At 36.1% G+C, this 23,165-nt stretch overlaps 1 protein-coding gene across 1 annotated transcript in view; it reads right to left on the reverse strand.

Moving 5' to 3' along the window:
- Nucleotides 1–21,543, reverse strand: part of LOC145805687 (uncharacterized) — a 29,892-nt gene extending 8,349 nt beyond the window's left edge. The window contains exons 1-9 of the mRNA XM_082900864.1: nt 21,410–21,543; nt 20,560–21,344; nt 20,403–20,455; nt 20,093–20,291; nt 19,361–19,879; nt 18,849–19,294; nt 17,810–18,597; nt 17,503–17,555; nt 16,651–17,054 (exon numbers count right to left, since the gene is read on the reverse strand). Of these exons, the coding sequence (XP_082756990.1) occupies nt 16,651–17,054; nt 17,503–17,555; nt 17,810–18,597; nt 18,849–19,294; nt 19,361–19,879; nt 20,093–20,291; nt 20,403–20,455; nt 20,560–21,344; nt 21,410–21,543 (3,381 nt within the window). The remainder of the gene's footprint in view (nt 1–16,650; nt 17,055–17,502; nt 17,556–17,809; nt 18,598–18,848; nt 19,295–19,360; nt 19,880–20,092; nt 20,292–20,402; nt 20,456–20,559; nt 21,345–21,409) is intronic.
- Between the last annotated feature and the right edge of the window lie 1,622 nt (nt 21,544–23,165).

The raw sequence follows: 23,165 nt of genomic DNA on the forward strand, positions 1-23,165 counted from the left end.
CAAACAGGTATGCTACCTGTTCAATTCAAAATTAAAAGGTGCCACTGCATCTGTAAATAGACTAGCCCTCATTTGATGAATTTATTCACTATTTTTTTGTCCCAAATAATTCTGAGATTATTCTCTTCATATTGCTGCAATAGTTTTCTGTGAGGAAGAGTATATACGCTTAGTGTGTTCGTCGTACAAATAAATTGTAGTGCTGCATTTATTTGTTGTTGATCATTTCATCCTGGGAGATAGATGTCCACATTCTGAAAGCACCGTGGAGAGGACGAATCTGTCTTAAGGACACAGTGTCGAACACTGGACTTGATCAAAATATTATTCAAGAATTAATCAAGTAAGTTGTTTATTGATTTTCTATTTTATTATTTTTATTTAAATCAGATTTTGATTTTGTTTTTGTAACAAAATAAAAATCCATTTTTTATTTATTTTATTTTATTTGTCTAGTTTGATTTTTGTAATCAAACGAATTCTCTCATTTCTTTTATTTCTTTTGTATTCTGGTTGTTGTTAAGTACACAACAGAATTTAATTTCAAATACAGTGAAGATTGTCCAACAATCTTAAGACAGAATATTTTTTGTACCTTTATTGTATTTAATTTTCTATGTTTTCACAAAGTGATATTCTGGTTGGAAAATACATATAGTATTTATAAACTATTGACAGATAGTAGTAATATATTTTTTATTTTCTTTGACAACTAGTAATAATATACTGGTGTCATTAACAATTGTAGAATATTATTTGGTTTTATAGAAAATTATTGTGGTATTTTATTTTTCTGGTTTTAGTAGCAAGGAAAATAAAATTATTTTGTGTTATAATTTATTTTCTGGTTTTAGTAACTAGAAAATTAATTTGTGGTTTGTTTTTCTGATTTTTGTAATCAGATATTATGGCTACTGCAACTGAAACTGCAACTGGAAGTGGTACTCCAATTGTTACACCAACACCGGTCCCTATCCAGAACCATGTTCAAGTACCAATAAATCATGGAGAAAAATTGAAAAAATTTAACAATACTAAGTTTAAGAGATGGTAGCAGAAGATGTTGTTCTATTTTACAACTCTAAATTTGGCCCGGTTTCTCCATGAAGAGCCTCCAGCACTTAAAGAGGGTGAAAGTGATCGGCAAGTTGTTGCCACTGTAGATGCTTGGAAACATTCAGATTTCCTGTGCAGAAACTACATCCTCAATGGCCTTGACAACATGCTGTATAATGTTTACAGCCCTCTGAAGTCAGCAAAAGAATTGTGGGATTCTTTGGAGAAGAAATACAAGACAGAGGATGCCGGCACAAAGAAATTTGTTGTCGGTAAATTTCTGGACTTTGTTATGTTAGACTCCCAAACGGTAATTTCTCAAGTTCAAAATTTTCAAATAATTTTGCATGATATTCATTCAGAAGGTATGTCTCTTAGCGAGTCTTTCCAAATCGCTGCTCTAGTGGAAAAGTTACCACCGGCTTGGAAAGATTTCAAAAATTATTTAAAACAAAAACGCAAGGAGATGACCATGGATGAATTGATTGTAAGATTGAGAATTGAGGAAGATAATCGAAAGGCTGAAAGGAAAAATGGGAAAAATCCCATTGAGTCTAAGGCTAATGTGGTTGAACAAGTTCACAAACCACATAACAAAAAGAGGAAGTTTACTGGAGATGGTCCTAAACAAGGTGACAACAATGGCAATAAGAAGTTCAAAGGAAAATACTATAACTGTGGCAAGACTAGACATCGAGCTTCTGGCTGCCACCGCCCTAAGAAGGATCGCGCAAGTATAAGCAAGAAGACTACCAATCAGGCCAATGTAACTGAACTAGATTACATCTCTGACGGGATGAATAACATCAACCTCTCTGCTGTGGTGTCTGAGGCTAATTTGGATGGAAATCCCAAGGAGTGGTGGGTTGACACTGGAGCAACTCGTCACATATATGCGGACAAGAAGATGCTCACAACCTACAATGAGGCTGCAAATGGTCAACAACTTTTCATGGGAAATTCTTCTAGTTCTACTGTGGCTAGACAAGGAAAGGTGATCTTGAAGATGACATCAAGGAAAGAACTGACCCTCAACAACGTACTGCATGTACCTGACATCCGGAAGAATTTGGTTTCTGGCTCTTTGTTAAGTAAAAATGGTTTTAGGCTTGTATTTGAGTCTGATAAATTTGTACTATAAAAGAGTGGTATGTATGTTGGTAAGGGATACATGAGTGATGGTCTCTTCAAATTAAATGTAATGACAGTTGTACCAAAAGTTGCTATGAATAAGAATAACACATCTTTTGCTTATATTCTTGAGTTGAATTTATGGCATGGTAGATTAGGACATGTGAATTTTGATGCTTTGTGTAGATTAATTGGTTTGGATTATATATCAAAGTTTGAAATTGATCCTAATCATAAATGCGAAATTTGTGTAGAAGCAAAACTAACTAAGGCTCCATTTAAATCGATTGAAAGGAAAACCGAACCTCTAGAATTAATTCATACAGATGTATGTGATCTTAAATTTGTTCAAACTAGAGGAGGCAAAAAGTATTTCATAACATTTATCGATGATTGTACAAGATATTGTTATGTTTATTTACTTAGAAGTAAAGATGAAGCCTTAGAAATGTTTAAACTCTACAAAACAGAAGTTGAAAATCAACTTGGTAAAACCATTAAAATGGTTAGAAGTGATAAGGGTGATGAATATGATGCATCATTAAATGAATTTTGTGCACAACATGGCATTATTCACCAAACTACAGCACCCTATTCTCCTCAGCAAAATGGAATTGTTGAAAGGAAGAATAGAACCCTAAAAGAAATGATGAATGCCATGTTACTAAGTTTAGGTTTACCACAGAACTTGTGGGGGGAAGCAATATTGTCTGCTAATTATGTTCTTAACAGAATACCCCACAAGAAAACCAACAGCACTCCTTATGAATTGTGGAAAGGTCGACCACATTCCTACAAATACTTAAAAGTGTGGGGGTATTTGGCAAAAGTTGAAGTTCCTGTTCCTAAAAAGAATAAGATTGGACCAAAAACAGTAGATTGTGTGTTTATTGGTTATGCTCAGAATAGTAGTGCATATCGGTTTCTGACTTATAAGTCAGAAATACCTGATATAAATGTGAACACTATTTATAGAGTCAATGAATGCTGTGTTTTTTGAACATGTCTTTCCTTACAAGAAAGGACAGGAATTAAGTTCACAGAAAAGAACTGATGATTGTACTCAAAGTCAAGAGACTAATGACAATCAAACACAAGAGACTAGTAATGGTCTCGACCAACAAGATTTAATTGATGATGAACCAAGACGAAGTAAGAGAGCGAGAACATCAAAATCCTTTGGTCCAAATTTTTTGACATATCTGTTAGAAAATGAACCTCAAAGCTTTAAGGAAGCGATGACAGGTCTTGAAGCACCTTTGTGGAAAGAGGCTGTTAATAATGAAATTGAATCCATTATGCAAAATCATACTTCGGAATTAGTGGATCTTCCACCTGGTTCTAAACCTCTTAGATATAAGTGGATATTCAAGAGAAAAATGAAAACAGATGGTTCAATAGACAAATATAAAGCAAGACTTGTAGTAAAAGGTTACAGACAAAGGAAGGTCTGGACTATTTTGACACATATTCTCCTGTGACAAGAATAACATCCATTCGCATGCTTATTGCTATAGCAGCGTTGTTTAATTTAGAAATACATCAAATGGATGTTAAGACAGCTTTCTTAAACGGTGATCTAAATGAAGAGATCTATATGGAGCAACCTGACGGGTTTGTAGGGCCGGGGCAAGAAAAGAAAGTTTGTCGGCTTGTAAAATCTCTTTATGGATTAAAACAAGCACCTAAGCAATGGCATGAAAAATTTGATCATGCTATGCTTACTAATGGGTTTAAGATAAACGAATGTGACAAGTGCGTCTATGTTAAAAACACTGACCAAGGATATGTCATAGTTTGTCTTTATGTGGATGATATGCTTATCATTGGAAGCAATCAAAATATGGTCAAATCAACTAAGCAAATGCTTAACAAAAGATTTGATATGAAAGATATGGGGGTCACAGATGTTGTATTAGGAATGAAAATTACTAAAACATCTGACGGATATGCATTATCTCAATCACATTATATTGAGAAAATTCTTGGTAAATTTATCAAGGATGATATGAATTTGGCTAGAACACCTGTAGACATCAGTCATTATTTATCGAAAAATAAAGGTGATGCGGTGTCTCAGTTAAAATACTCCCAAATCATTGGAAGCCTAATGTACCTAATGAATTGTACTCATCCTGACATAGCTTATGCAGTCACTAAATTGAGTAGGTACACTAGTAACCCCGGAGAAGACCATTGGAAGGCGATCATTCGGGTTCTTAGATATCTAAGATTTACTCGTGATCATAGTTTGAACTTTACTCGATATCCACCAGTACTCGAAGGTTATTGTGATGCAAATTGGATATCGGATACTAAAGATTCAAAATCCGCTAGTGGATATGTCTTTACTCTGGAAGGCGCTGCTGTTTCTTGGAAATCCATGAAACAGACATGCATCGCACGATCCACAATGGAATCTGAGTTCATTGCTTTAGACAAAGCAGGAGAAGAAACAGAATGGCATTATCACTTTTTAGAAGACCTTCCAATGTGGCCTAAACCTGTGCCAGCTATTTGCATTCATTGTGATAGTCAATCTGCAATAGGCAGGGCACAGAATCATATGTATAATGGTAAGTCACGACACATTCCTCGTCGACATAATACCGTAAGGCAATTGCTCTCAAATGGAATAATCTCAATAGATTATATAAAATCTAAAGAGAATATTATGGATCCATTAACAAAAGGTTTGACAAAAGAGCAAGTGTATAGTTCATCGAAGGGAATGGGATTAAAGCCCATTACATAACAGTCGTCATAATGGTAACCCTACGTATATGACTGGACATCCCAAGAACTAAGTTCAAAGGGACAACTAAGTTATGTGTGGCTCGCCAGAAATCACCAAGGGTTTAAAATTCCTTACCCATTCCTATGGTAAGAGTGATGTCACGACACGAACCTGCCCCTATGGGTTAAGTCCAAAACCGACCAGTAATCACGAGATTATCTATGGCCTCAAACCAAATAAGACAAATCTCATCAGAGTAAAGGGGCCAAACGGAAGCAAATTTAAAACTTTGTCCATAGAGCCGTGCTTATATGCACATCATTACATTCCATACATACATATGTTAATAACTCACAGCAGAAAGTATAGTAACATAAAGTTATGTATAGACAGGATCATTCAAATCTAAGTCAGCCAAACAAAACTATGCACAGACGTAAACCAAAGTCCTCGCCAACATGCAAAATAGTATAGAATGGCAAAAGGGCGAAGACGTGTCTCGTGCGTGAGACGCAAGGGCTGACTCTTCAAAACCTTAGTTGTTCCACACAGACTTCGCTGAGGTTGGGTCTGGACCTCTCTTGGTTTACCTACAAACACATGAATGAGCGTGAGCGAAAGCCCAGTGAATAATATCAAATAAAGAATATACATTGGAACAATATACATCAAACAGCCTTGGGCCCAATTTATATTTCTAACTAATACATACATACATAGACATATGTAAGTTAAGTAACTGCGGTTCCAAACACATCATACGGCCTCAGGTCCAATTCATTAGTATCATTCAGGTCAAACTGGCCTTTGGCCCATTCATACTTTCATGTCAAACTGGCCTTTGGCCCATTCATTTATTCATGTCGAAACGGCCTCTGGCCCATTCATTTATTTATGTCGAAACGGCCTCTGGCCCATTAATTTATTTATGTCGAAACGGCCTCTGGCCCATTAATTTATTTATGTCGAAACGGCCTCTGGCGCATTCATTTATTTATATCGAAACGGCCTCTGGCCCATTCATTTATTTATATCGAAACAGCCTCTGGCCCATTCATTCATGTCAAAACGGCCTTTGGCCCATCCATTCATTCTTGTCAGAACAGCCTCTGGCCCATTCATTCATGTCAAAATGGCCTCTGGCCCATTCATTTATTCTTGTCAGAACGGCCTCTGGCCCATCCATTCGTTCTTGTCAGAACGGCCTCTGGCTCATCCATTCGTTCTTGTCAGAATGACCTCTGGCCCATTCATGTCAAAACGGCCTTTGGCCCATTCATTCAGTATAGCAAACATTGTCCACCAATCGAATCAACGAATCTTATAAAACTTACATGAATGTAAGCAATTGGACAATAACATATTTCAGATATCTTTGTTAAGATATTACTCACAGTGATCGACTGGTTGATTTGGCCTGGAGCTTGACCCTACACATCACATAACACATATGGGTCACAACCGATTCAATCCATTCTTTAATTCACATATTACTCTCTATGCTTTATTCTTATCCTTCAATTACAATGCTCAACACATGCCTAAGAGTACTTAGAAGTGAAAGAGAACGAAAAACGAAACTCAGAATGTCTTTTCAAAATTTCAGAAAACAGGGTCCCCGCTCGAGCGTGGACTTCCCTGCTCGATCGTGGACTCTGGTGCTCAAGCGGAATGCCTCTCTACATGGCTCCCCGCTCAAGCGTGAACTTCCCCGCTTGAGCGGACATCCATGTATGCAAAAATACTGGGAGCACGAATTCCCCGCTCGAGTGGCACTTCCCCCGCTCGAGCGGACATCAAAAATTCTAGGTTTTCCAGAACACATTTTTGAGCTTCAACTAGGTATTCAATGGTTCTAAATGCATGCTTTTGGCTCAATCTTCACATAAACATGTACTAATATCAAATTCAATACATTATGAAGCTCAATTTCATAAACCATTTACATGCATGTTCCAATTTACCCCAAACTTGCTACCATGACAACAATTCCATGTATTTCAAACTCATTCCTCATAAATTGTACATATATATGGGATATCACTCCCATTTCAACTTACATGGTGCAATTGGTGATTACAAACATGAGCTTCAACCAAAATTCTTCATGGATCATGTATTTTAAACTTAAACATGCAAATTCAAGCAATTACATACATACATGCACATATTGGCTTTCAATACAACAAAATCAACTCAATTTCCTCACAATCAAACCAATCCATGTTCTTGACCATTATTCAAACTTGAATTCACAAGATGATAACTCAAAATTCATGAATTACTCACCTAGAGGCTTAATTCTTCCAATCTATAGCAAATTCTTGAGTTTAATCCTCCAATTCTTCACAAACTTGAGCCAAACCTTCAATTCCCTACACTATCTCCCTCTAATTCGTCCCTCTCACACTCAAGAGCCCAAAATCAGCCAAAATGAATCCAAAGGAGAGAGATTGAGTGCATATGGCCCTTTATATAGCCCCAATAAGTCAATTATTTTAATATTAGGTGGTTGGGCACTTAATTGATCGTTCTGAATCTAATTATCTTGATCCGAATCAATTTTCAATCAAATTTCACCGTAGGCTCTAAAAATTATGCCAATCACGATGGCGCAATCAATTTCAGGTTCTGTGGCCGATAAGGCCTTCAATTTAAATTCCAAAGCAGATAATCAAACAGATATTCCTACGGTGAACAGATAGAAATTCAAAACCACATATATTCATATAAATGGCACTCAAAATCATGTCAAACACATAATCATATGCATAAGGAGGATCAATTAGCATAATACGGAACAGGGGTATCACAAGTGATATCTGCAACATGTGTTGTCTGCAGGGGTATAAGGATAAGCTTTGCTTTTAATGATTACTTATATCTTGATTTAGGCATAAAAATCAAGACGATTATAAGAAGATACTCACAATAAGAATCACCTATATGAGTGTCGAACTGGGGCCGGCTCTATGAGAATGAAGGGGCTACATTCTCTAGAAGCACTCATGAAAACTATGAGCGTTCAAGGCCAAAATGAACACAACAGTGAGAACCACGATGTGTTAGAAGATATTTTGTGTGAAATCTATTGTCTTGGCTTGCACAAATGGCTAAACAATTCAAGGCATCGCGTCCATTGGTTATAGCTAGTAAGTCCGATAGGTTATCATTAGGGAAGGTTCAAGGCTGAAAGCTACCTATCCTGATGCAAGATATTTTCAACTTATACTCTTCCGACAAAGTCCGCATATTGTTGCATTTCCGTTGTCATCAAATTCCATTCATGTGGGGGATTGTTAGAAATGGTTGGAAAAATTATGGGTAAAACAAAAAAATTTCCTAACTTTGGTCCATTATTTAGGTGGGACCCGTACGCCAAAGTTGGCGGGTCGAAGTGGTAACGCATTCTATGTCGTGTTGTGATTCACATGGTATATTTGGTTGCTCAAAACCATTATCGAGTGAATGGGAAATTGAAGCCGAAGCGTGCTCCGTGGAAATGAAGTTTTCGTGGAAAATTCTTAAAGGTTTGAAAAATGTCTTGTCCCACATTGATTTGGTGGGAAGTTTTGAATGGGTTTATAAGGCATGGGATTGGAACTTGGGGTGTGCCCCAAGGGGTACCCAAGTTTCGTAGAGAGGGAGGTTATGGGCAAAATGAGCTAGACCCATTGGACCCAAAAATCACCACATGCGTGTGCGCCGCCGCTGCTGTCTGTCCGGTCTGACGGGCTGGACTGGGCCTGGGCTTGGACGCGGGTGTGAGGTTGGGTTGGGCTTGTCCGGCCCAATACCTATCTTTTTGGGCCAAAAACATTTGAATTTTATTTTTCTAAAATTAAATTCAAATTTTTTTAATTTGTTTTTGGAAATTAAAATTCAAAATTGGGTCCGTTTTTCTCCCACCCGAACAAATTTGAATCTGTTTAAATTTTAGAAAACTCGGACAGATTTAAATATGTGCAATTCGGTTTTATCAGTTTGAATTTGAACTCAAACAGTACCAATTTCAAACCAACACATTCAATACCTGTTCAAATAGGTATGCTACCTGTTCAATTCAAAATTAAAAGGTGCCACTACATCTATAAATAGGCTAGCCCTCATTTGATGAATTCATTCACTCTTTTTTCGTCCCAAATAATTCTAAGATTATTCTCTTCATATTGCTGCATTAGTTTTCTGCAAGGAAGAGTATATACACTTAGTGTATTCGTTGTACAAATAAATTGTAGTGCTACATTTATTTGTTGTTGATCATTTCATCCTGGGAGATAGACGTCCACATTCTGGAAGCACCGTGGAGAGGACGAATCTTTCTTAAGGACACAGTGTCGAACACTGGACTTGATCAAAACATTATTCAAGAATTAATCAAGTAAGTTGTTTATTGATTTTCTATTTTATTATTTTTATTTAAATCAGATTTTGATTTTGTTTTTGTAACAAAATAAAAATCTATTTTTTATTTATTTTATTTTATTTGTCTAGTTTGATTTTTGTAATCAAACGAATTCTCTCCTTTCTTTTATTTCTTTTGTATTCTGGCTGTTGTTAAGTACATAACATAATTTAATTTCAAATACAATGAAGATTGTCCAACAACGGGACGCTTCTCGGTGCCCATGTCCTGGATTGGTTTTACCATCTTAAACTTTAGTTTGTCTAACTCTTCCTTATTAGTTTATGTAGAACAATACTTTTGGCAAATTGTTTTATACTTTTAATTGCCATAAATTCCTGTAGGTTTTAGTTTAGTGCTTTTGTTGACTGCGGCCCTTTTAATTGCCATTAACATAACTTTTGGCATTAATTCAAAGAATGGATGGTCGTCTACCAGTCCATCTATGGCTATATTTGTATTATTTAATTTCAGAGAGTTTGGGTGTCTTTGTAACACACACTTTATTACTCTCCTTGTCTTTTAATGTTTGAACACTTTCATAGGTGGCATATGTCCTCTCAGAGATATTGTTGTATGAGCTTCACTCTGTAATATCAGTATGATTGATGTTAATTGACTAAATTTGTGCTTGTGGAAAAACATAGTTGTTTGAAGACAGATGCAATTGATAATAATTGTTGGTTATTTTCCTTTGTTTTTATATGATTATTCTTACTAAACTATGAATGTATTTGTTGTTAGTACTTATTAAATTTAACTTTAAAAAGCTTGTGTTGTGGCTGGTGGTGACATAAAAGTACATCATAGATATTAAAAGACCAAATGAAGAAAACTACTAATCTTTTTAAGAAAAATATTTTGTGACATTTTTTAGTAGGGTGCAAGGTTGAAAAAATTATAATGTCTCTGATGATGATCTTTATTTGTAATCATGATATTGTATAGTTCTCTTTAAATATCATATCTTGTAGTTATATATCATTGAAAGTTTTTAAACGGTGACAAAAATGCTATGCCTAAAGCTTTTAAAGCATTAATAACCCCATGACTACTTTAGTTTCATTCATGATTCCTTTTGGAATCTAGATTTGGTATTATTAGCTGCAGTTAGTGACTGAATCTTGACGCTACGTTTATGATTCTTGTTTTAAGTTTGCTTGCCTTTATGCTTTTAGTTTCCTAGCAATCTCTTTATCTGGAATTAATGGAGCATTTTGTGCTTTAAAAAATAGTTACTGTGGAACTTAAGCATTTCCAATAGGCCTAAATTAAAGGGAAAGACAACAAGCATATGCATTATTATTTTGTTGATTAGGATTAGTGGAGGGGTGTCAGGATGCACTTTAGCCATTTATTTTCTTGTATAAATATAAATATATGGGAACATGAATGTTAATTATCAATTGCATTGATGAGAATCTATTGATTATGTATATTGTGAACTTAATGTTGCAGTCACTGTGAGATTCACAGTTTAAAGATTTAAAACCTTAAATATGTTGTGTTAATAAGGCATGCATTTTGAGGATTGATGAGTTCATTCCAGTTCCACCTCTATGTTGCTATAGTAATCTTCTCTGACAATGACATTGTTAACCTTACTAGATTGTTTAGTGGTTGCAGCCCTACATGCATGTACAATACTCCATCCGTCCCAAAATATTAGCTCCTTATTCCATTTTTCATTGTCCCAAAATATTAGTCCCTCTTCAAAAATCAAGTACAAAAGTAATATAAATCTTCTATTTTGCCCTTCTTTTAAATTCATAAACAATATAAAAAGTACAATTACGACATTGATATTCCCCAAAAAATGTACTATCAAAGGGTAATTTTAGAAAATCAACTTTTTTTAAAGTACAATAATTGTACTACCAAAAAAAGTTGAATTCCCCAAAAGGGACCATTATTTTGGGATGGAGGGAGTAGTAATGATTTTTTTTTTTTTTTTACCAGCCCAATATGTAGTCAATACTAATGATTATTTATTTTATTTTATTTTTTTGCAGATGGTTTTGGATGTACAAATGTGGATATGACTTTTTTTTACAAGTATGGAAGGGCATTGTTTTTATACCTCTGTCCGTATATATAGTGGTTCGTACAAATTGCTTTTTTGGTGTGGTAAATATCTAAAATTTGGCATTGTAAAAATTAGCATTGGACGTGGTACAAATTAGTTTTTGGGATGGTACAGATTAAATTTTTGGTGTGGTACAGTACAGATTTCCTTTTGAATATTAAATTTCGCTAATCCTCTCTTATGTATGGAATTAAATTATTGAGGTTGGATTATACTTGGTTCATATGGAATTTGTATCATATTTACAATTGGACGTTCAATATGAATTTTTTGGATGGTTGGAAATGAAATGTGTGCACATTGTCGAATGGTTGATAATATGTTCTGTATTGAGCGATTATATTGTTTACACAGGGTTCAGGTTGTGCTAATAATGGATACAGGTGGTTCAGAAATTTTAAAAAAAAATTAATATAATATTTGGTGACTAAATATTTTGGTAGCCAAATACGTAATCAAATGTTTTGGCGACTAATAATTTAGTAGCAAAAAATAGAACCAAATGGGTTTTGCAACCAAACAGTTAGTAGCTAAAACAATTCAGAATAAGGAGAAGAAACTATTGCTGACTAAATATTTTAGTCATGAAAAACACGGCATCTTTTGGTGACTAAAATGTTTGGTGGCAAAAAATGAAGAAGTGAAACTCGAGAGGTTTTTGGCGACTAACATATGTAGTCGGAAAAAGTAATGACGACTAAATTTCATGGTCGCTAAATGTATGTACTCTATTGCCGACTAAAACTTTAGTCTGTAATAGTTGAAAATATTTTACGCTAGAACTTTTGGTGACTAAAATATTAGTCGTCGAAATGTCACCTTTGCCGACTAACTAAGGTTTAGTAGCCAAATGTTCACTTTCGGCGACCAATAATTTAGTCGCCAAAAGGCCTACCTTCCCCGACTAACTGAACTTTAGTAGCCAAAAATTCACTTTCGGCGACTAATGCTTTAGTCACAAAAAGATTACATTTACCGACTAATCAAAATTTAGTAGCCAAATGTTTCACTTTCGGCGACCAAAAAATGTTTAGTCGCGAATACCATCGCTGACAAGGTATAGGCGATGATGTTGACGACAGAAATTTTTAGTCGCTAAATTGTTTCAGCGACCAAACATGGGACTTTTGGTGACCAATATTTTAGCCGCCAAAAGTGCCATTTCCTATTTCCTATAGTGATAATTGCATGTGGAATACTTTTGTTAATCTCTAGGGTATAGTAAATACAAATGTTAGAGATTTGATGATGATATTAATGATGAGGCATTATATCTCGTATACATTTATGACTTAGAAGTTATTAAGTTGGGAACAAGATAATATTGTTGGAGTAAATTTGAATTGTTCTTATGATAACATTTTAGGGGCATTACAACATATATCCTATAAAACTCGAAGATAATGCAAAAGTATATAAGAGTGTATGTATATATATATATATATATATCATATCAGACCTTGACAAAAAAGTTTCTGAATATCTATTTCTTTTTCCTATTTTTTCTTCTTCTTCTTCTTCTTCTTCTTCTTCTTCTTCTTCTTCTTGTATTTCTAAAATAAGTAACTTTCAAAAAATATATATGAGTGTGTGTATATATCTATCAAACATTGAAATTTAAAAAAATAGAAAAAAAAGTTCTGAATATCTATTTCTTCCTCATTCTTTTTCTAAAATAAGTAAACTTTCAGAATATATTTTCAACTTACTATTCTCAGTTATCCAAGAATTAAATGAATTTTTTGTTATTATTATTATTATTATTATTATTATTATTATTATTATTATTATTATTATTATTATTATTATTATTATGTTTCAAAAAATGTTTAAGAACATCCCTATTCTTTTTTTGTGTGCAAATTTTTTTTTTTTTTTTTTTTGAATAGTTTGCAATACTACTTTGGAAACAGTTTGGGAATTAAAAAATAGTTTGCCCATGTTTTAAAGAAAAAAAAAATTGAAAACACAATGAATAATAATAATAAAAAAAAATCATTCTTTTATTTGTTTTCTTTTTCTGACTTCTCTATTAACCTGTTAAATTAATGTGCAAAAAAAAAAAAAAATTATGCTTAGAATGATAATCTATATAATTTAATGAGCTTGTATTGTAAAATCCACATCTATCTATACTCTATATAAAGCATCAAATATATATGTATACAAAATCTATAAACAAATAAAATAAAAATATACTCACAAAGATAATATATACACAAAATGTGTATAGTTATTTTTATTTTTTGTATTCTTTCAATCAACATAATGACGAAAATGAAAATTGATTTTTTATTTTAATTTTCGCAATGAGCGTAATGAAAAAATAAAAACTATTAAAGAATTACATAATTTGTATAAATAAATAAATATAAATATAAATAAAAAAAAACACATACATACACACAAACAAAAGCCTAGTCGTTTATATAGCGACCCTGGTTCTGACCCATCTCTTGTGGTGTTTTGGACTCAGGTTTGTATGGTTTGGAGGGTGGTTTATGTCTTGCTTCCCTTGTCTTTCCCTTATTGTTGGTCATTGGGTTGTAGTTGTGTGTTTGAAACAGGTTGGTTGCTTGTTTTTCCAAAACTTTGTTGCCCAGAAATTTGCCTCTTCGCTCGAGCGAGCTCTGTGAAAATGTTTCTTCGCTCGAGTGAGCACTCTTGTGCTCGAGTGTGCGTCTGTGTCTCTGTAAGACCTGAAGGTTGGTGTTCTTTGCTCGAATGAGCTTTCCTTCGCTCGAGCGTGCTTCTGCGTTGCAGACCTGAAGCTTTGCATTGTTCGCTCGAGCGAGCATTCTTTCACTCGAGCGAGGCGACCTTTTTGTGTATGGTCGCTCGAGCGAGCATTCCTTCACTCGAGCCAGCCAGGCATACATCAGTTGACAGCAAAGCTATTTTGGCTCCATTTTTTATCTCCTTTTTTCCCACAAACCCTAAATCTACAGTCTTTCTCTCTAAAAGTCACCTTCTCTCTAAGGTTTCATCTACATTCATTGTGTTCTTGACCCTAGTGTCTTGGAGAATAAGGTAGAGGGCTTCAAGAGCTTCGTGTTGATCCAAGTAAGAGTTGATTTCGTCACCTTTGGACTTTCGATCTTGCTTGTTCGTCTTCTACACTTGAGGTAGGGATTTTCTACACTCTAGTATGGTTTTTAGCTTAGTTATTTGCTATTGTGTATAGATGATGAGATTTGGTTGTGGTTTGGACAAATCTAAGATTTGGATATAAAATGAAAGGAGGGGTTTTTGATGAATATGAGGTAAATGAGTATGAGGCTTGAAAATAAGATCTTGGTGTACCAAAATAGTTGATTTTGGGGTATTTGGGTCAATATTGGAAAAAGGGAGATTTTGCCCTAATTTGATAAAATGATTATTTTGTATAAATGATTGGAATTAACATTGAATATGTTAAAGTGGATGATTATTGATATAAATGATGATATTGGATATGTATTATCTCACCTATAGAAGTTTTGAATAAACTATTAAATCCGATATTTAATATATCTTGGAAATAATTGCATTGGGCTATCAGTGGAGAATAGTTATGATTGTTTTAGAAATTGTATGAGGATTAGGCGATATAATGCTAATCTATTGTTTATTGTCATTGAATATGACCATGTTATAAATACATTGTATATGTATGTTTATTGGGAGGAGAAAGGAGATGTACTCAATAATTGATGATGATATAAATACATTGTATATGTATATTTGTTGGGAGGAGAAAGAGGATGTACTCCATATATGATTATGTTTATAAATGTGTTGCATATGTATATTTGTTTGGGGAGGAGAAAGGGGATGGACTCCATTTGAAGCAAGCTGGCCTGAGTGTCCTAGGTGAAAGACCCGAAATCTCTTATATAACTGGGTGTCGGTTCATTCGGACGAAATATCTATAAAATGGCAAGTTTGAAGTGTTTATGTGTATGTTTGCATAATTGAAAAACCATTGAGTTGTAGTCTCATTTTGGTTGTTGAAAGATAATGAATTTAACTCATGAATTGAGTGTCATATATATATGAACTGGAAATGAATTGATGGAACATGGAATAAGATTGGCCTCAGTGGCATATGGGTATGTAGGCCTTGTGGATGCTTCCATATCGGTATTGTTTATATCTGTGATATTTATACCTTTGCTAAACTTCATAAATTGTATTAGATTATTTCTACTGGGTTGTTGGCTCACCCTATATGGGAATACCATTTTTCAGGTGCAGATGAGATGTTTCCTCCAAGGCAATAGCGTAGATGGACTTTCGAGAAGCAAGAGCTTCTTAATTATGTATTGTTGTGTGTTTGTTGGTATTTGTAAAGCCAAGGGCTTAAGATGTAATGAGCAAGACTCAATTTGTGTAACCAAGCAATGACTTGGAAAGATGTAAACCTACATGGCATTTAATTGTTTGTTAAACAGTAAACTCTGATGTATGAAAATATGTTGTTTCTCATATTTATTCCGCACATGAGTTATCTTTATTGTATTATTTTGGGAGTGTTTCAGTTTAGAATTCTTTTAAAAATAAAAATAAAAATCTAACACTCTTAAATCACTTACAATTAAAGAGAAACAAAAGATAAATATTGATAAGTAATTACTTGAAAAGTTATTGCCTTTGAACAACACAAAGTTGTAAAACAATCTAGAAAAGATAAATATATAGAAGCTTAAGACAATAAAAAAATTATGTATATAAGTTGTAAGACAGCCTTTGAAAAAAAAAAATTGTATAAATTTGTGTAAACCAACTTGGAAAAAAAAAATAGGAATACGAATTCTATAAATGTAAATTCTACATAATGACTCATCAAATGGCCAACTCTTTTTTTATTTTATTTTATTTTATTTATTTTTTTATTTTTTGATCAGCAAAAAGAGAAACTTTATTGATGACAAATACATACATTACATATGAGATTACATCAATAAAGGAAAGGAAGAGCACAAAGCATCATAGCAAACTAACCCAATCCCACCTAGGTTGGCATCGAACAGAAAGCACAATCATCTGCAGGCTCAACCACAAAGGGTTGGAAAGAAACCAACCCACCAAATACCCCCCAAAGAATCAAACCCCAATCTGCCATCCTTTAGGATTAACCAATGACAAAACACACCCTGCCAACAATGAAATTCCACCCAGCAAAACCCCAGTAGGACAGAGCAAAATCAGCATAAATCAGCAAAAACAGCTGCAATGCAGCAAAGTCAGCAGCACCTCCAACGTAGCTAAGCAATTGTTTGATTGGTTGTTGATCTCTTTACCCCAGTTGGTACCAAATTCATAGCCACAACCTGCAACTTGGTAGGCTACCTCAATACAACTTGAAATATTGTTAAGACTAATACTACTTGTCTTCATGCCTGATAATATCTTAGCAGCTGATTTGGTGAATTCCATTGATCTTCCGAAAGTCTTGAGCAAAGCCTCATTGCTTAATTTCCTTTCCAAATCTGCCAACTCCACTCCCAACAAACTGCCCCAGCAACTTATAGCCAATACACCAGCAAACTCCTGCAGAAACAAACCAGATGAACAGCCCTCTGCTGCCCTATGCCCTTTATCAAATGAGCAACACAAAAAATACCCCCTCCATGCCCTTCCAGCCAAAACACCAGCAGCTGTCCAAAAATACCGTCAGTGACAAAACCCATTAATGAATAACTGATCTGTTTTAGGTTGGACAAAAAGTCTTGCACCCTTACAAACAGCAACAACACCAGTGAACATCAAGCAACAACACAGCAGCATCTCAACATCACAACAGTAACGTCACAACAGCCTCACAACAGCGACTCAGCAATATCATAGTACCAATAAAAACTCAACAAAACACCTCATAACCTTGGTACACACCAACAAAACCACCTTAACCTTATACACATCAGCTAACCAAAAACAGAACAACTGCCAGCAGCTTGATACATGCCCAACAAAACTACCCAGCTCCACGACCTCAGGGTCAACTCCGGATCAGACCCAAATTGGAGATGAAAACCAGAAATGAATGCCTACTACCAATGAGATGGTTCTAAGCCCATTGAAACAACTCCAGCCGTAGCAACAAACGAAGATCATCCCAACATGCTGCCAATATGATGGTACTGAACCCAGTAAGCCAACTACAGCAGTATCAATACACATAGAAACACCCAACCAAAACCAACAAGACAGCAGCAACACCAACACCTCTCTACAAACACCTCATAATCTTAGCACACACCATCGAACCACTACAACCTGGTACACACCAGCTCACCAAAACAGAACATGTGCCAGTAACAGGACACAAACCAAACAGAACTCACCAGCACCACCACCTCAAAGGTAACTATGGATCAGACCCAAATTGGAGATAAAATCATGAAATGAATACATGCTGCTAATGTGATGGTTCTTAACCCAGTAAGTCACTCTGACTTTAATTAATTCAGCTAAAGCCTCCATATTTGGTTGAGCTCCCCCAAATAGACATTCATTTATGTGCCTCCATAATGACCACAACACTGCAATAGGAAAGGCATTCCAGATCCTAAGTTCTTGCTTCCTGAACTTGAAACCAAACCACCAATAAAGCAACTCATTGACAGAGCTCGGTGAAACCCATTGAGATCCCCACCAATCAATTACAGCCGACCATATCTTCCAAACAAATGGGCATAACAACATAATATGATTAAGGTTTTCAAGCTCAAAATTACAAAACACACACAAAGAAACAGAATTACCCCTTAACACACCAATCCTTGGAAGGAAGTCAGCAGTCTTAAGCCTACCCCTCCACACCAGCCAAAACAGAAATTTAGCTTTTGGAGGAGCTACATTGTTCCAAATAAATTTTGATAACCCCACCACAGGACCCTCATCAGCTTGAAACCACCCATACAACGATCTGACCTGAAAGATCCCAGAAGGAGAGGCCAACCATCGGATATGATCCTCACTGTTTGCCATTAGTTCAGGACCCTCCCCCAGAATCTGTTTCAGTCTAAGCAATTCCTCCTCCTCCCATGCACGCAGTGATCTTCGAAAATTCAACATGTACCTACCATTTGTAACCTTTTCTTCAACATACCACTTTAGAGATCCATAAGACTCAGTTGATAAGCCAAAAAGTCTGAGAAATTGGTTCTCCAAGCTCAATTGACCAAACCACTTATCACACTAGAAAAGAATCCTACTACCATCCCCAATAACAATATTAACATTATCCAAAAAATAAGTAGCTACACTTGGCTGTAAAGCAGCCACAGACAATACATCTCTCCAAATCCTCGACTCATTAGTTAGAGTACCGAGAACAGGTAAAAAGGATCCATTCATATGACTATAATTACTGGTAATCAATTGTCTCCATAAAGCCTCCTTCTCAGCCCCAAATCTCACCACCACTTAACTAACAAACAGAGATTCACCTTCCTAATATTTCTGATCCCTAACCCACCATGATATAAAGCTTTTGTCACCTCCCCCCATTGTACCAAATGAACCTTCCTGTGACTATCCAACCCACCCCATGGGAAAGAAGCTTGCAATCTATCCACAATCTTTGCAACACACTCAGGCATCTTAAACAGAGATAAGTAATAGACTGGGAGACTTGACAAGACTGACTTGATCATGGTAACTCTACTATCATAGGACATCAATCTCCTCTTCCAGCCTACAAGTCTTGCTTTGATCTTATCCAAAATATGCTTCCAAGTGGATTTCCTTCGAGGATTTGCACCCAATGGTAAACCAAGATAAACCAGGGGAAGTCTCTGATAAGAACAATGCAGTCTATCAGCAAAATCCTTAACTAACTGGGTTGAAGTTCCCACACCACATACAACACTTTTGTGAAAATTAATCTTCAGCCCTGAAATGATTTCAAAGCATCTAAGAATTCTCTTAATAATTTGAAGTTCACTCTAATCAGCTTCACCAAACAATATTGTATCATTTGCAAATTGCAGATGGGAAACAACCAAGCCATTAGGACCTATGGTAGCACCTCTAATTAGGCCAAGCTCCTTAGCTCTAGACAACAAAACATTCAAACCCTTTGCTACAACATTAAAGAGAAGAGGTGAAAGTGGATCTCCTTGCCTTAACCCTTTCTGGGGATTGAACTCACCAGTAGGAGATCCATTTACCAAAATGGAGATACTATGGGAAGTCACACAAGCTTTAATCCACCCTATCCATCTAGCTCCAAAACCAAACTTATGAAGCATATCGAGCAAATACTCCCAGTTCACAGTATCATAGGCTTTCTCAAAGTCCAACTTGAGAATTACACCTTTAGTTTTTGTCTTCTTCCACCAATCCACAATCTCATTGGCAATGAGCACCTTATCCATTATATTTCTTCTCCCTAAAAATGCAGATTGATTGTCACTAATCACCTCAGGTAACACCTTCTTCATTCTTAGAGATAACACCTTAGACAAAATTTTGTAAACTACACCAATAAGGCAAATAGGTCAATAATCCGAAAGACTTGATGGATTGAGCTTCTTGGGGACAAGAGTAAAGAAGGAGTACTTTAAGCATCTGACCAACCTACCATTCTCATAAAACTCCTTCATGAAATTCAAAAAATCATGTTTCAATATACTCTAACATTCCTATATGCAAGATAAATTAAATCCATCCGGACCTGGGGCCTTGTTACCATCACAACTTTTAATAGCAGCCCACACTTCAACTTCAGAAAATTCCACCTCCAAATCAATTGTTGTGTCAGTGTTGAGAGATTTTAGAGTACCACCAATCTTGGGCCTATACTCCCAATTCTCAGAAAACAAACACTTAAAATGCCGAACTACCTCCCATTTCACCTCATTAGGTTGCATAATATTTCTTCCATTAACCTGAACACAATCCAACATGTTCTTACTTTACCTGCTTTTAGTCATAACATGAAAAAATCTAGTGTTCTTGACACCCTTAGTCATAACATGAAGATTCCTTCTTTTACTAACTTCCTGAACATTCAGACCTCTAGCCTCAGCCTCCAAGTCTAGAGCATGCAACTCTGTTTCAGCAACTTTTATTTTGGAATCAACATTACCAAAAACCTCAAAATTCCACTCATTCAGCTTTGATTTGAGTATTTAAAGTTTGCTCTTAACAACAAACCCTGCCCATCCAAATACCTGTGCCTCCACCCAAGTCTTTTAACCAAAGGTAGAAAACCCAGATGCAAGGTCCAAGAGTTGAAAATTTTGAATGGCTTAGGCCCCCAATCTCTTTGGTCCTCCATAAGTAATAAAGGACAGTGATCAGATAAGGTTCTAGGCAAACCCCACATCTTAAAATCAAATAGCTCAAGCCATTCAAGATTGAGGAGGAATCGATCAATCGTACTCCACCTATCTCCTTCCATGGAATTACTCCACGTATACTTTCTACCCAACATCGGAATATCTGTAACTTCCATTGTTTCAATAAACTTCCCAAAATCTTTCATTCCCCTATCTCTCCTCAAACACCCTTTTCTCTCACCAATAGATCTGATTTCATTAAAATTCCCCCCCCCCAAGCACCATGGATAATGGAAAGAGTCCCTACGGTTACCCAGCACCTCCCACAGAAGCCTCCTCTTAGCAACATCATTCGGCCCATAGACATTAACAACCACACAATGAAAGAAAGTACCGTAAATGCCTGATAATAGAATAAAGATTCTGTTGCAGCAACAATCAACCATGGCAAACACTTCAGGTTTCCAAATGCAAAGAAGACCCCCAGCAGTCCCTCCTGCATCCACCGACAAAAAATTAAAATAATCCCATGGCCACAGTGATTTAACAAATTGATCTGACATCTCAGATCTCTTATTTTCTTGTAGCATTACCATATCCACACCCCTTTCTCTAACTAACTTCTTTATCTTCTTCCTCTTGCAAGACCTACCCAACCCCCTAACATTCCAAGATAAGATCTTCATTACAAAACTAGTACACGGCACCAAAACACCTATTCACACAACTTAGAGCTTCTTCGCAGACCCTTCGTAGCCTCTGCTCTCTCCATATCCTTCGCCTCAAGTTCCAATAATTTGTCAAGAACCTCATTATCCTTTTCTTTGAAATCAATCCCCAATAATTTCCCAATTTGCATGGTTTCTTAAGCTTCATCCAGGAGATACCCATCCCTACTTGAACTGCCCGCTTGCGATTTAGAGTAAGAGGCAGCAGCAAATATCACATCTTTATCAATCTTGCTTCCAGATGCTATACTTTTTCTAACTCTTTCTGTGAGATCTTAGCTTTACACTTAGTTGTGTGCTGAACCACCACTACTTTACCTTTACCTATGCTCTGAACTCCATTCCTCCCTGAAGATTCAACCTACATATTTGGCCCGTCCACCTGAGATTTTCCCTATTGAAGCCTCAACTGGCCTACTTGATTATCCTTTGAGATAATATCGTCCTCCTCCAAGCCCAGCCCATTGGATTCTAGATGGTTAACTTGATCACCACATACTTTAGTCAATAACCCATTGCCATGGGTTGGCCCAATTACAACTTCAAGATTAATATTGGGCTGCTACAACTCAGACCCACTCAGACTTCTCAAGCAGCCCATGTTGGCAACATGACCACCAACGTTTTGACTTCCTTCATTATCAACTTGAATGTGAATATCAGACAGAAACCTTTCCATCTCCAAGCATGCACCACCCATACCTTCTATCCCCAGGCCACTATCTGTTTCAATAACTTTGGAAACAGTTGTATCTTTAATACCACTTGCCTTCCCCTTCACCTCATTACTGTTACTCCTCCTGTCAACTGGTTCAGCTTCATTTCCCACCTCACCTGCCAGCTCAACCTCCACCTTCGCATCATTCTCCTTGCCATCCTCATAGTTTCTGCAGCACTCACCACCATTTTCGTCACAAGAAGTTCTCACTCCATTGCAATATGATGACCCTTCTCCTATTTGTGGATCCATTCGACTATTAGAATTAACTGTGATTACTTGTCCCTCACAGATTCTAATAAAATAAAACTTATCCTTACATGCCAACATGATCACTCTGTTAATGGACTCCATCACCTTTATGGCTATTCTTACTTTACCACACTATAACGATGTCATTTGCATAGTATCATTGTCAATTCCGATCACCTGACCCCATAATTTTCCAATGTTTATGAATGTATTTGAACTCCACAAATTGAGCGGTACATCGTAGCAACTTAACCACACTGCTCTTTCCTATTCAATAACAATATCCTTCTTCCACTTCGAAACAAATTCACACCATACATAAATCCACGCCTTCATCCTACGCTCTTCATACTTCATCTCCTCTTTTGAATTAAACGTAATTACCACCAATTTCCCTCCACCTTCACAGAATATAGGACCTTTCACTCCTCTTTTCTCGCATTCATGTTTGAACTCTGACAATATGCAATATGATTTCAACTTAACGATTAGACTCTCAGATAACCAACCATTGCCAGCCTCATCTGTTCTTGCAATGAGATCCTTACCTCTCCAATCTTCATTCCCTTTAACAATGTCTGCATAAGAGCGTGATTCCATTCTTACCATGCTAGTGAACCTGACCTTAGGCACAGCCCTATCACCCCTCCCTTGAAGTGCAGGTTGACCCCCTCTTCGATGATCCAACTTGCCAAACTCTGCCATTTTTCACTCTTAGTTGATCCAACCTACCAAACTCTGTCATTTTCACTTTTAGTTCCCTATTATCAGCCCATAACCCAT

The sequence above is a fragment of the Camellia sinensis genome, chromosome 13 (assembly GCF_055761805.1).
Source record: "Camellia sinensis isolate YWXY chromosome 13, ASM5576180v1, whole genome shotgun sequence".
Classification (NCBI taxonomy): Eukaryota; Viridiplantae; Streptophyta; class Magnoliopsida; order Ericales; family Theaceae; genus Camellia; species Camellia sinensis.